At 40.7% G+C, this 15,388-nt stretch overlaps 1 protein-coding gene, 2 long non-coding RNA genes and 2 other non-coding genes across 5 annotated transcripts; 4 read left to right on the top strand and 1 right to left on the bottom strand.

Moving 5' to 3' along the window:
• Positions 1-1,715: 1,715 nt before the first annotated feature.
• LOC135634475 (small nucleolar RNA R160) lies at positions 1,716-1,791 on the top strand. The gene has a single exon (XR_010495383.1). It is a non-coding gene; the product is annotated as a small nucleolar RNA R160 (small nucleolar RNA).
• Positions 1,792-2,026: 235 nt separating this feature from the next.
• On the top strand, positions 2,027-2,102 carry LOC135634474 (small nucleolar RNA R160). Its single transcript, XR_010495382.1, has one exon. It is a non-coding gene; the product is annotated as a small nucleolar RNA R160 (small nucleolar RNA).
• Positions 2,103-4,875: 2,773 nt separating this feature from the next.
• LOC103977480 (uncharacterized) lies at positions 4,876-6,621 on the top strand. Its single transcript, XM_009393003.3, has one exon. The coding sequence runs from the start codon at positions 4,977-4,979 to the stop codon at positions 6,366-6,368; it is 1,392 nt and encodes a 463-aa protein (XP_009391278.2). The 5' UTR covers positions 4,876-4,976; the 3' UTR covers positions 6,369-6,621.
• A 5,252-nt stretch (positions 6,622-11,873) lies between these two features.
• LOC135633468 (uncharacterized) lies at positions 11,874-13,110 on the bottom strand. Its single transcript, XR_010495017.1, has 2 exons — positions 12,848-13,110; positions 11,874-12,326 (listed from the first exon to the last, which is right to left on the bottom strand). It is a non-coding gene; the product is annotated as an uncharacterized LOC135633468 (long non-coding RNA).
• Positions 12,261-15,364, top strand: LOC103977479 (uncharacterized). The gene is made up of 2 exons (XR_010495016.1): positions 12,261-12,338; positions 12,502-15,364. It is a non-coding gene; the product is annotated as an uncharacterized LOC103977479 (long non-coding RNA).
• Positions 15,365-15,388: the final 24 nt, after the last annotated feature.

Here is a 15,388-nt window from a genome sequence, read left to right as displayed (position 1 = left end):
AATTGGATCATTCTTCATCTACTACTATATATATATATATATAATTCTTTTTTAAGAGTGATTTATCCAAACTCATTTAATCATGGTTTGTACAAGTATGATATTAATATCAGTTAACTTAGCTGATAAAAATTTTAGTAGTACATCGTAGGATCTTGGGCTTGATTTCTCGTTTCATCATTTATCTTTTATAAAAAAAATTATTTTTATTTATAATTTTTTTATCGCGATATCCAACATGAAAAGGAGTGATATGAAAGGCCCAATACGGCCCAGTCTCAATCAACGTCCAATGGACGCATCGTAATATGTGAATAGGCTGTTGGCCCATAGGATACTGGCTAAAACCCTAGCTGATACCTTTAAACCCGGAGAAACCCTAAACCACCGCTCCCATAAAGCCGCGGTGCGTGCTCGTCGATTCGTCACTCCGTTGAAACCCGAGGCTTCCTTCCGGGTTCTCAGTGTCCTTCAATGTTTTCTTGTTCTCTTTCCGGCCTTTTGATCTTTAGGTTCTTGAAATCTAGCCTCCTTTCCCGTTCGGTTCCGACCTAAGAGTCTGTTTCGCGTCGCTCCATTGTTTTTATTTGACTTCCTATCTTCTTGTCCGCCAATTTCTTCTTTCTTGTTATGATGGTAACACAGAAAGATCGGGTGGAATTAACATCCCACTGACACAGAAAACGCTTTTCTCGACTTTTGCATTTTGTTTTTCTTGATGTTTTCGGTTTATGGGGTAAAAGTTTCGTCTTTTGGGATCTTTTAGTGGTTCTGGTTTTGACTACTATTATTGTTCACGTCGATGAGTTGAATCGTTAAGGTATTTAATGATTTGAACTTACAGGTTTGCTAATGGCGTATCTGATGCTGTGTGAGGTTCCCTTTGTTTTACGTATTTTCTCTTGTCAATCGAGATTTCGAGGCAGCGTGAAGTTGAATAACGTTACTATTTCCGAGGGGTGAATCTCCTGTGATTCATCTCTCATAAATGTTGTTCTAGTTTATCAGGAAAGAAATTCAACAATATATAGTTTTAAGAAAAATTCTCAGATAGCACAAAATTAACCAATTACTGGAATTCATTTGATGAAGCGATAAGTTTGAAGTCGATGTTGCCTCAATAATTTGTTAAAAGGCATATCCAATGTCCCGCATGACTTCAGGGTGAGTTGGAAGCTCTCTACATTACATATGCAAACATCATGTTGATGGCTACAGATTGTTTTTTTCTCTATTTGGCTGGTTTGCATCTTCGTATTGATGACTAATTTGCATCATCGAATTGATGACTAATTTGCATCGTTGAATTGATAACTAATCTGTGCACTTTCAAAGTAGTTGCTAAAGGATACAATTGTTAGATAACTTGATCTGACTGGTAGAGAAAAACCTTTCTGAATTTCCTGTTCATGTGTCATTATGTCACCATTGTTTCTGGAAATGTATTTGTATAAGTATTGTGTTGCTTGACCACAAAATACCATGAAAAATTGCATTATATGATTTAGCATGTACAAGACATCTAACTATGAGCTACTGAAGAATTGCTTTTGCACCATGAAATTATGACTGCATGGTTATATGATAATTTAGATTTCTTCAAGTCTCCTATGTGGAACAAGTTAGGAAAATCTGATGGGTTGTATCGATAATGGTTTTGTTTCATAAATTACCATCTATACATATTTTCTTACTTCTGTATTTGCCTGGGGCAAAACAAAATGATGAGGCTTGTTGATCTGACTTATATGTGGATAATACATCAAAGGTCTTCAAAGTTCTCTGATTGCTGTGTATTGCCAATCATCTCAAGTATGACATTGATTCTTTTTCAGGCATAATACCTCTAACTACTATCAATTACTTTGGAAGTGTTATGTGAACACTGATAGAAGACTTGCTTATTTTTCGCAGCATGATTACAAGTTCATAATCCCTTGCTTAGGATTTAATTCTGCTATTGATTTTATTGATTACATCATTTTGCATATGTAGAACCATGTTTTTCTGTTTTTGCCTAAGGCAAAGCAAAATGATGAGTCTTGTTGATCTGAAGTTAATGTGGATAACACTGCAATGGTCTTCAAAGTTCTCTGATTGTTTCATTCTGCTTTTTGGGCTGTTATAGAAGCATCGGATATATAATTCAAATCATTATGACAATGCATGGTGATGGCCATGTGTTGGTCTCCAGCTGATGGGGATTATGTATAATATTCTCCAAAGTTCTTTGATTAATTTGTTGCTAAATTATCTTTTCTATAATCTAATCACATTATTTAGGGAACTATAAATTTCTCCAATGGATGTTAATCAAGATACTTCATAGATATATTTATGTGGTCACTTATCGTAATAGAAGCTCTCTCTGCTTTTAATTACTGATACACTTATGATTGTCAAGGATTTGAGATCTAGAGAGTCGGTAGTTCTCACACTTCCATAGCATGTTTTGTGTTCTGTTATTCACATGAGAACTCCTTTTTCAGTATGTGTTTCATATTGTTTTCCCTTTACCCTGATTTCTAAGAGATATCCCACTTTAGCAAAAGTCATCTCTTTTGGATTATATTTTTATCATGCTATTTTGAGTTTCTTCATAATGTTATGTAGGACCCACTGCTCCCTGAATTCAATGTGTCAAATTCTTCAAAATAAAATTAATGACCCAACACTTAGATGGCACATGTTATCTATTATAATACAATATAATAACATTAATAAAATTGTAAGTGTTGGGCAATTTGTTTAATCTGGGCAATTTGTTGGTGCCTTGAATTTTGTCTGGCTATGACCGTGAATACTTGGTCTTCTGTTTGAAGTTCACCATATGATGTCAAGTTGGAGGCACAAAGTCTGGCACAACTTTTACACTGATTGTACTCCTATATATAAAAAAAAGGCAGGTACGGTGGCAAAGTATGCCACATGCTGAGAAGTTAGTAGAGGAAGACAGTGTTTAATGGTCTGCTAGTCAGACAATTATATCCTGACTGAAGCAAATTTATGCTGGACAGTTATAGAGCACCCTGATGCACTAAGAAAGCTCTATGGACTTCATAAGATATTTGTTCTCTAAATCCATTGGCAGAGGCACACAAAGGAAACAAAATGTACATTTACCCAGCTACTGTCATTTGTACAATGCAGAAACAGTCAAACTAGTACGTCATTGAGATCTTGGAAGGACCTAAGAATAATTTCCTTCATTGCTTTGATAAGGCAAGGTTGTAGTTGCCATTGGAGAATCTTCAACTTATTTAGTGCAAGTACTACAGCTTAATTCTTGGTATTTTTATAAGCATTTTAATTTTTTCTTCACATGTTGAATCTTAAGTTACTGAGCAGTAAAATGTTGTAATAGGTCATTCAGCAGACACATGGAATATTCCAGCCAAAAGCAATTCATATCTTTCTGTGATCTATTCCTGTCACTGACTTGGACTGCCTAAAAAGTAAACGCAGATTCAAACAGTGATTTCTCTGTTTCAACAGTATGAAGTGTTTTCTGTTAGTGGAAAGGTTGTAGCAGAATATAAGCTGAATTGGTTGAATGGACATTTATAGTGTTACAGGTCTCAACTCTTCTGTTCTTGTTCATCAATGGCTCTTGTCACTTTGTTGCTATTCTTTCATTGATGCAGATTGTTCAAGTATGTGAAATCTTTATTGAAGGATTAACCGTGAAGATTGATTCCATCTTCATGCTGCACATTTCTAATGTAAGAGAGGCTGTGTCAATCATTCCGATTATTCAAGAAACATTTGCTAATCATCTTTATTTGATGAACAGGACGTGCAGATTGTTGACATGGGATCTCCATCAATCCTTGGATTCCATAAGATTTTGGACCTGCCTATGAAACTGGAAGGTAATTCAATTACTCAATTGTTGGATTCCTCTTTGTATGCTTTGGATAATTTATTGTGTTAGTGTACATGCAAAAACAAATCCATAAAGTGAACAACATTAACAAGGTCATCTTCATCCATCATTGTTGGTCAATCATTAACGCCACGTAAATATAATGATCATTATTGGTCGATCATTGTTACATTACGATATGATTAAAATAAAATTATAAAAAATATAAATCTTAATCCAATTAATTAATCCGAACCCATTTCAGATTTCTATTTTCGAGTCAAATATAAATATAATGGATCAAGTAGGCATGGAGACAAAATGCATTTGTATGAATTCGACTAATTATTTTGGTATCTACGTTTTATTCTTATCCCAAATCCTAGAAAGAAAATATTTCAACTCAATTTCAATGGATCGAAGTCTTCGATCGGATTTGGATAAATCCGGATATCAAAGAAAGTCAATCTTACGTGTCCCATGCCCCACTTACGTCACCGGTGGGTCATGCTGGGTGCTGGCCGGATGGGTAGAACTAGATTAATTGTTGCTCCTTGACAGGGTCTCGCGCCTAACCGTTGCTCGACTGAATCAGCCAGAAATATGTCAGGGCGGGGACACGGCCTGGATGAGCGGGACCCACTTACGTCGCTGTGTCTGTTCACGAAACCGCGTCACCCCTGAAATCGTACAGGTGTGGGTCACCCATGAATGATTCAGACGTTGTCTAAGCCAACGTTTAATTTCCTTCGTCGGTTTGGTTACCTCGACTCGCACCTGGGAGGGAGTAGGGGCGGTGTCGTGGGTCCTGGTGCCGTACATCCAATCTGATACATACCCGTTCGTAGGTTCAAGACCACTTTATCCGCCGACCGGTCAACCCTGCCTACAGTCCGACTCAAGTCGCGATATGGTGACTTGGCGCAAATCGAACGGGCCAGAGTGGCTGGCGCTGTTCTTGATGCTCGCCAACGCGTGATTTCGTGACATTAGTCGTTCCCCATCTGGGGCCGCGACACGCCCCTGAACCCGCCCTTAATTTCTCCCCCATCCAACCCCTCGGGTGGAGAGGCGACGCTCTCTTTCTTCCCTGGCAATCTCATCGTCTTCCATGGCGGACGCTCCCAACCTCTTCCTCCGCCTCACCGACGATCGCGACCACCAAGAACCACCAGCCCGCTTCCCCCCTCCGCGCTCCTTCTGGCCCTCCCAATCCGCCGCCGGCTCGGCCATCGCCGATCGGGATCCCTTTGTCCCTGTCTTCTCGTCCGGCCCCACCTTTGGAGAGCTTGACTCGGGCTCCGACTATTCAGGTTACTCCGATGACGACGACGACGACGACCACGCCACGCTCTCACTCGACCTCTTCCGCCGCCCTCCGCCCTCCGTCTCCGGCGCTGCCATGGACCCCTTTCCCGAGCCCTTTGGTTCCCCCGTCTTTAGGGTTTCCGAGGGCCCCGAGGAGATCGGTCCTCCCGGCTGCCTCGACATCGGTCTCGGACTCGGGCTAGGGTCAGGATTCGAGAGGGACGACGATAACGACGCAGGGGAGGACGTGGATCGGGAGGTTGTCGTACCGGACTGGGCAGCGGATGATTTCTTCATCGGAAGGAGGAGCTCCCCTTCCGAGTCGACCGAGTTCTCGAGGGCCCGGCCCGTAGGTTCCGGCGGCCTTAGGGTTGTTGGGTTCGACTCTGATTCGGACTCCGATGGGCAGATCGTGGCGATGGGCAACGAGCAGATTGCCGGGATCTCTGATGACGGCGAAGTCGACCGATATAGGATCTCCGACGATTTAGGTCTTCCTCTCTGTTGGGACACCCTCCAATTGAGCGACGGCCGGAGAGATGCAAACGAGGGGTTTGATTGGGAGGAGATCGATGGTCAGGACGTAGAAAGGGATGTCCTTAGTATCATGGTTCTTGGTGATGAGGAGAGATCTGATGACATTGGGGGATCGGGTCGTGATGAGGTTGAGCCAGAAGATGTTGTCAGAAACGTCAATTGGGAGATACTTTTGGCCATGAACAATTTAGGGAGGAGCCCTTTTGATCCAGATGATGTTGAAGCCTATTTCGAGGATCAAGATGGCCTGGTCTACACATCTGATTACGAGTCCTACGAGGTCTTGTTTGGGCATTTCACCGAGCAGGATGGCAACACCAAGGGTAGCCCTCCAGCAGCAAAATCAGTGGTCGAGAACCTCCCTTCAGCTGTTATGACAAAAGAAGACGCTGCCGACATTGATGCCGATTGTGCGGTTTGTAAGGATGGGATCGTGGCAGAGGATAGAGTTAAGAGGCTGCCATGTTTGCACCATTATCATGAGGAGTGCATCTTGCCATGGCTTGGGATCCGTAACACCTGTCCCCTTTGTAGATTCGAGTTGCCAACAGATGATCCTGAATATGAGAAGCAGAAGGCAAGGAGGGCAGGTGGTAGTGTTATCCCCGGTGATGAAGCTCCTCTCAGGTATGATTTTGAAGTGTTACCTGAAGCTTAGAACTGGTAAACCAGGGTGGTTCTATTTTAAGTGCACACCAGGCTATGGTGATCTTCTATTCCAATGTTGTTGTGTTGATCTATAACAATGTTATTTTTCTGTTGTAGGACAGCCCTAGTGATAATGAGGTATTTGTTAGAGTTCTGTCAACTGTTCATTTGGAAGTTGGTTTTCCAAGGTGCTACTATATATCAATAACAATCTGAATAAATGTGGCTTGTGAAAATATAGCTTTTTCATCATATAAGTTGTTTATTTGGGTTGATGCAATATGGTCCCTTTTCTCTTCCAGGTTTTGTAATTGTTATGTTCCGATGAGCTGTTGCTCTTGGTTGATTACTTGCTTATGCATGTTGCTTTATATCGCCAAACCACTTTGGTTGAAGAGATGAGTTCAGAACCTTGTTGTATATGAGCTGCTGAACTTGGTTGATTACTTGCTTATGCATTTTGCTTTATATCACCAGACCATTCTGGTTAAAGAGATGAGTTCCTAGCCTTCTTGCGATGGTTGTTAATTATATTAATTAATTTTCATAAAACAAACTTAGAAATTCTTAACATGCTTTATTTGTTAGAGTTAATCATTCATGGCCTGTATACAATGGGGGTTTCATCTGCTAGTCTTGCTCACTAATCCATATTCACATTGGTGTCGATTCTATATTGAGCTGAGCTGTTGGGTTTTAGTTATACATGACTCTTCTTATTAGATCCACACAACAAAAATAATGAATCTTATACTTTTTACTGTCTACAAAGCATTTAACCTGAAAAATCTGCAGTGATTTATCGAAATGGAGATTTCTTAATTTTGATTTCTGTGTTCTTTATTTTTCTTCTTTCATAATGTATTCTCAAAAATAAATATAGTCACATTCTACATATATTTGTCTTCTTGGGATATAGTCTCAAGTATGGGTGTACTTTGCTGCTTACATCTGGTGATAAATAGGTCATATTGACTTTCATGAAATTCCTTTGCTTACAATCTGAATATTTTATGATGACCAAAGAAGTCCCACATTGATCATATCCTATCATATGGGATATACTGATTGAATTTTATTTTATTTTATGTGCATTGATTATTTCTTGTGTTCTGGTTGTGACGTTTGCTTACGAAACACCAGATGATATATTTACTAAGCCATGCACTGAATCTTTCTGGTTTGTCTATAGTTTCACTCACGGAGAAATCTACTGTGGTACTGATAAATTGCATCTTGTTGAACATTAGCTAAGATCTCTTGGATGTCTTATCCTGCTTCATTTGGAACAATTTCTCTTTAATGTCTTCTCTAACTGTCCTTTGAAGCAAAACCTTTGAGATCTGATTCTATGTGCCTGCCAAATGGTTCTTATAATTTAATGTCGAGACCAGCTTTATTTGTTAACAACATACATATGATGCTTTTGATTTCATCGAACAAACACTTTAAACCTTTTTGTTTTGCTTATGAAGCTAACTAATGTGATTGTTTTGACATTCAAAATTGCAACAGTGATCAGAATGAGCAAAATAAGCATGTAGATGAATAGGTAAAAGAACAGTCATCTCTTTCAGTTGGGTCCACATTGGAGGCATGTGCTAAGTTTTCGTTAACAGACATGCTTTCCTTGTCTGGAGTTACCTGTGTATGTTTGGACATGTTTCCTTCTTGTCTCCTTGAACATGTTTTTTTGTATGCGGCTTTATCTTGCAAGAGCTTTTTATTTGGCAACACCGAGTATAAATGCAAGTATACTTGCATAGAAGTATTTGGATCATTCCCCAAATGTTTTGCATGATATTAGTAAACCTACATAGCTCCTTGCAACAGTGTTTTTATAAACACTGTTATTTTATTTTGCCATTTCTTTTATCCCATTCCATGTGGGTTGTACTCGGTACTCATCAGCCGAAAGTGGGGCGCTACATGTGGCTCGTTAATTGCTTTACAAGCAACGAGAGCATTATATTTAAAGACTGCTTATTATATGCGAGGCGTATAATGCTGATAAAAGTGATGCATCCTCTTGTAAGGTGCAGTGGCAATGAATGTGGTAGGTACTTCAGCAATGCCTTTAACGTGTAGGAGAATGTTGCTTGTTGTTGCTGCTGCTGCTGCATAGATGAGGCTTATATGTGATTTATGGTGTTTGATGATATTTACCTCGTTAGTATTTTGCAATGAATGATTCGATAAAGCCTTTGCTAGCTAATTTAGTTAATAAAGCCTTTGCTAGCTATTTTGGTGTTGATGTGATTCCTTGTTCCTATTGGGCCCAGAACTCTGTAAGCCCAAACATGAATCATTGATTCTGAGAATAGATCGATTTGGTGCACGGCCCAACCGGTTCACAATATGCAACCATACTCGAGTCCGCATCCACGGCTGCTCCTCTGTCATCCTCCTTCACGAGGAAGAGGCGTCTCGGCGCCCCAACTCCAGCAATCCCGGCGGCGACACCGGAAAGCACGCCACGTCCGTCGACAGCGACGTGAAAGCTAATATAAATGGCGATGGCGACGGCCAAGAGGACGATCCGGCGGTGGTCCACTCGCCCTTCTAACAACGCCATGCTTAGTGCACGTAAGCTGTTTGCGAGATTGCCTCAGCCTTCACTACTTACCTACCGTATTATTTAACCTCCAGTAGCCCGCATTTGGAGCGACATCCATGGAGGCAGCCACCAAGAAAGATATGGTAATGCATGTACTTTTCCGCACGCAGGTATTATATCAAACACTACTAGCAGCAGTTAACATAAACAAATCCTTGCCTTATCCTCACTCGGCCAATCCTATTGGACTGCCCACCACACAGGGGCACTACAAACCTAAACAAGTGAAAGAAAAAGTTGCAGGCAGAGTGATGGTACCACGAAGTATTGTACCTTCCTTTCCGTATAGTTGCGACAGATGTGGGATCATGATGATGATGATGATGGTGGTGGTGGTGGAGGTGAAATAGATCATCTCAACATCTATATCGGAGGTTCACATGTTTGTTTATTTCATTTCATTTTTCATTATCCTATTGCCGATCTTTATCATTTCATGTCCGATTCGTTAATTGATCTGGCTATTATCTTCAACTTATCAGATAAACTGACTGACAGTTTATATTTACCAGATAAACTGACTGACAGTTTTACTCTTCTTCTTTTTTTTGGGTTATAAATGTCAAATATAATTTGTATTTTTAAAGATAATTATACATAATATATATAAGTGTAATTTATCTTTAAAACCTCAATGAATGCTTGTGATGTAAGGTTTGGAAGGGCTCGGTTTAGATTACCGAGGAATCCGAGAATCCATAATTACTACATTTAATCGCTAGAAGAAATCATCTACTTTTCCAACCAGTTTGTAGCTCACGCATCTCATCTGTCCTCCTTGTGATGGGAGACAACAGTGGAGCTGCTCTGCAGAAACTGTCTTTGTCTTACTAACTCGACAGTATAATTATCTGTCGCATGCAGCTGCAGGAGGAATAGCCAAATGGAGGCATACGCAGAGGAATCATAGACGAGAAGCGAAGACGGGGTGTTGCAGTGGGGAGTGGGTGAGGTGCGGCCGGCCGGCACCACCCCCACTGGGTTGTGCCGGCTTCGGCACTCCCCGGTGGGGGTCACCACATCATGTTGCTGCCCCTCCATGGCAGACACCGGTTGAAGGCCTTTCCCTGGTGCACCCCTGTGACCCCCCTTTTCCTTCTCGGTGCACAGCTTTGATGCCTTGTTTCGAGCAGTCTTCTTGTCTGACCACCTTCTTCCTCCTCCTTTTCGTCTTCTTCTTCAAAGCTCTCAATCATCACATGGTGGTCTACCAACCATGGTCTTTTGTCCGCATCTCCCCCTCCTCAGGGCTTCTAGTTTCTCGGAGACTCTGCACACCAAGTTGCTGGCCATGTCAAAGCAGGAGTCACCACAAAGTTGAATGGCAAAAGGAAACAATCACAGCTCACTTCTTCTTCTTTTCCTTCTTTCTCACTTTTGCAGACTGCTAACGAGAATAGAGAAAGAAGCAAACTTTTGAGCTGAACTGAAGTTAATTTTCAAGAATCAAAATGAATTCTTATCAAAACTGCCCTTGTAAGGAAGAAATTTCTTTTGGTGAAGAATGAAAAACAACTGTTCTTCTTCTTGGCTGCACATTGCTATCTGTAATAGGATCACTACTCTTAATTCTTTCATCTTCTTCATGCAAGGATGGTGGGGGGTGGGATGAGAAAGCAGCAGTATAATATTCGTGTTATGGGGCAGATGAGATGATCGAAAGAAGGTAGCTTAGGTCAGCTACCAGAGAAAAGGCACATTTCCACTGTGCTTGTGTGCCACTAAACGTGGGATTTGAGACATATGGATCAATTGAAGGTCTTCTAAGTTGGAAAGGTCCAATGTGGATTTCGATCATATATGTCATGAATTCTCCTTTACACTGCTCACTGGAGCTAAACCATGCAACAAGAAAATAATCTTCTTCAGTAAGGAACATATAACAACAGTGTTATGAGATGCATCCCATCTCATTCTCTTTGAAGAAACATCTCATTCAATATTTAGCTTTATCTCATGTTGATTTTATAGCAAACAAGAATATCCTGCATGTTTGACTCTATAGAAGTTCTCAGATCATATACTTTTTTGAAGATCATTATGATAGCCATATCCATCTACTGCATATGTACATCTGAAATTATATTCCAAGTTCTAGATTTTTGGAATGCTTTTGTCTTACCATCTCTTTAATGACTATTTACCATGGAATTTATACTCTCTTTTATAGTTTCAACTGGAATATAGAATCATACTTTTATCTCTGCTAAAGTGCAGTAACTGAAAAATCAGAAGCAGAAATTATGTATCCTAATGTGTCAGTTGGTAAGTGGCTTGTAATACTATTGACTTCTGTTCTGTGACATTGATAGTGTGGTCGAGTTTTTTAGGGCACTACAGAAGGCAGTGACTTGGGATTTGTGGACTTCAGAATTCACTGTTCCAAAGGTTATCCACTGGTTTCTGCCATCAGCTGGATTGAGTTCTTCCAATTTCTCAGCACTGTTGGTATAATGTTGATAAAAAGGAGGATCAGATGCACCTTTCTCGCATAAAGGTACACAACAATCAATCTGTTCTTTACTTATTGGTGTGTGGTGGCTGTGTTTACAATGGCCAACATCTTTTTGATAGATGCCACCTTTCAATCTTTGTGTTTACTTACTGTTTTTGTTCAGTCTTTTCAAGTTAGATGTGTGGAATCAAGCAAAGTAGATTATGTGCGAGTAAAATGTGATGTGGAAGAACACAAAAAGGTAAATTGTTGTGTTGATAAAGATTGAATTCCGCTTTCATAAAATTAATTACTTCATAATAAAAGAAATCAAGCATACAGAATATGACTATGAAACCATAGATATCTAATTTATTGCGAATCATATCTCCTCTTACATGCAGACTTCTCACAAGAGATTTACTTATGTTTGTATGTCTTTCAATGAAAACTCAATGCATCACTCACAAAATAAGAAACCTTTACCTTTCTTTGTTAGGTTTTATGTCTGAGAAGTCAAAGAGACTGCTTACAGGAAACGGACAACAACAGCCCAAAATCCAGAAATGAAAGATGATCAAGATTTGCCTTCTCATGAGAACTCAAAGCACATCAGAGGATGACTGCCTCATGCTTTCAGGATCGAGAGCAGCACACAAAGACAAACAGCTGAATCCCAACTTACCCGACAAGGGAGGGTGCAGAGATGAGGTAGCCGTCATGTCCAGCCTCCTCCATACACGGTACACCAGCAACTCGAAAGACCCCAATCATCATTATCATCTCTTTGTTCTTCCTGCACTGTGACCAAACACCTCAGACTGCTTCTCCTTACACTTGTATTGTCTGTAGGCTTTTCCTTTCTGTCCTTGGCACGTACATCTCCGTAGCTTCGACTGGGAAACCATCAGCTCACCCTGCTTAACGAGGTTTTAGTGTCATGATTCTGATACAAATCTCATTTTCTCATGTCATAGTTGATGATCTTTTTGGATTTTAATCAAGTTTTTTACAGAGAATCATATTCCTTCTGAAAAATAACTCATATTGTTTAATATGTTAAGCTTAAATTATGGTATGTATTTCTTTCAGTTGATTCATACATGAGGTTGAATGATACTGATGAGACCAGATTCTGATCTTGGACTTAAAGATGAGGAAGCCAGAGATCAAACAAGAATGACTCGGAGTGACTCATCATATGTTTCAGCAAGAAGCACTACCAGTGGCGAAAATGGATTGTGGCACAGCATTTGCCAAATCAATGTCATGCCAACAGCTAACAAGCATCACTAACTTATGCTCTGATTGGAGAAGGAAAACATTCATATCATGACTGGGAATAGAATGTTTAGAATCTGGGAGGATCAGATATTACAGATGAGGAATAACAATAATAATACTTGGAGAATAAATATAAGTTGAAGGGATTGTTTACCTGAGGTCATTGGAAGAAAAGAATGCAGAGAATCACACAAGAGGTGCCTTTGGAAGACAGGAGATAAAGAGTCAAAATGTGACTTAAAGATGCCAAAAGTTCATGTGAAGAGGGGCTGTAGATCTTCTATCACTGATACATGGATGGTGATTGATCATTTGACATGAGCCCAAAACGAGAGGATGGTTGCTGATATCACCCAGAAAATAGCTGCTCACCTGAGAAATAATCTCATGGACTTTTTATGAGGGCCACAAGCTTGAAACACCTGCAACAATGTCAAAGATAATGGAGGCCAAGACTGATCTAAAAAGAGTTGTGAGGTTATGCTTTCTCCAGGCTGTGCATGATGACAAGCACAGTGAGTTCCTGTTGATGGATCTAGACAAACAATATATGCCTGAAATCATCTCTAGGGTTGAAAGAAGGAAAAAAGAAATTGATTTAGTAGAGAATTCTGCAAAGTTGAAGAATAGTCAACATAAAGGACAGAATTTCTGCAAGTTGCAAAATACTGAGAATGGGATTATACTGTGCTTAAGCATTTATTAGATCTATGTTGGCCTCAAAGCCATGTCCATAATCATGTAGAAATCAATGACATGACACAGATTATTCAATGGAGATCATTTTCAGGTCTAAAGAGAAGATGTCTATGCTCACTGGGCAAACCTCTCTTTAGTCCAAAGATAAAGGAGCTTACTCATGAGGCACCACCATTTCCAGAAGCACCCACATTTCCTGGTTTTCTGATCACTTTTTGATGAAATATGAACTTTCCTAAATGGTCAATTGTTTCTGCTTGGAACAAGTTTCAGCAAGATGCTACTTCAAGATTTAGTATGCATCCAAGTTAAGTACCAGAGGTTTGGAAGAATCTGAAGCAATACTATAATAGATTCATACCTATCCACTATGATTAACATATGGAAAGGGATAGATGAGAACAATGTCATGGATGTGGCTACGCAACAGCACAGCAAAGATCTGAAATTAAGAGATTCATTTTGTTATTCTTTTACATCAAGAAAAGAGAAAGAAAGGAGGAGCATAACAGCAGACTTGAGCTGAAATCCAATTGGTTGCACTTGGCATAGGTGATGCTAAAGATATCAAAGAAGATCTTGCAAACCAGAATGACCTTAAAACAAAGGTTGTCATGGATTAGGAGAACCTCCTTTACACTTCAAAAGGGCTGGAGGAGTATAATTCTACAATTTTTTTTGTCCAGAAGACTTGGTAGCACTACTTGCCTAATTATCCATTTGCTCCAGTTTAGAGAAGCCTATATAGATGCAAACATCTCAGTCATCATTTACTAATCATTCACTTTGGAGAAAGTGAGCGCCCGATTACATCATCACACTTAAATTGAAAGCTCTGTTCACCAGATAAAATAAGCCAACATTTCTCAGTACCTCTCTCTGTCTTCCTTCTCTGTCATATGTTCATCTCCCAACTTCCTCCAATAATGGCGCCTCTTCCTCAGGTGCGCATAGCCACAGACCTCATGCTTTAAACCCATAATGCTACGATCCATCATCATGTTCCTTTGCTACACCATCAACACCCTGACATAAATATCTAAATGCTTGTCACTGTTGACCAACCAGCACCAGGTTTAATGGCTACAGCACCAGGTAGCTGTGATGTAATTGGAGGGTCCTGCATTTACACATCACTGTTTGATCACCACCAGAGAGCCATAATGGTGAACAACACATACACAAAAACCATGCATGCATCATCATGCATGTCTGCTCTGCCTATCCTGCAGAGGAACTCTGTGGAGTGGACTATAAATTGACTTACCAGACTTCAAGCTTTCCTCCCCTTCCCTTGCACATCTGCTTGCAGCATCTCTTTCCTCCTTGGAGCATTGTAACCATGCATCCTGGGGAGGTCGCCAGCATTTCACCTTCACTCCGAGCCCATTACAACATGCCTCAGAACGATGTTGTTACCTCCTCCCACTTCGGCACTCTGTTTGGGCCTTATCTCACGCAACAGCTCCAGGCAAAGCCATTGATGCATGGCTTCGGTCTTCCAGGTTCCTTCCTTGACGGCAGTACGACTTCGGATGAGGCAGGTGGGCGCCAACTGAGCCTGGCAGAAGAGAGGCGGCAGAGGAGGATGATTTCCAACAGAGAGTCGGCCCGCCGGTCACGGATGAGAAAGCAGAAGCACCTCAGTGAGCTGTGGTCACAGGTCATCCACCTCCAGTCGGCAAACCGGCAGCTGCTCGACGAGCTAAACCGCGTGATGAGGGAGCGTGATCAGATCGCCCTCGAGAACGACCGGCTCAGACACGAAGAATCCGAGCTCCAAAAGAAACTCGAGAACGCACCCGTGGAGTCCTTTTGACGAGAATCCTTGAGACGACTGCATGCACTGGATTGGTTCGACGAGGGGGATGCTTTTTTTTTTGGTGTTCTTCTTCCTAATTCTTAGTCTCTGTCATAGAATTCCAAGCTGCACGCAGACATTAATTTCATCAAAAACTGAGCTTTTCTTCGACTCCTGTACAGTTTCAGCAGTAAG

This window comes from Musa acuminata, chromosome BXJ3-3 (genome assembly GCF_036884655.1).
Source record: "Musa acuminata AAA Group cultivar baxijiao chromosome BXJ3-3, Cavendish_Baxijiao_AAA, whole genome shotgun sequence".
Taxonomy (NCBI): domain Eukaryota; kingdom Viridiplantae; phylum Streptophyta; class Magnoliopsida; order Zingiberales; family Musaceae; genus Musa; species Musa acuminata.
This window is presented reverse-complemented; position numbering and strand designations above follow the sequence as displayed.

Bases quoted from the DNA above. Each gene is read 5' to 3' on its own strand.
- LOC103977480 (XM_009393003.3), top strand. From the start codon at position 4,977: ATGGCGGACGCTCCCAACCTCTTCCTCCGCCTCACCGACGATCGCGAC.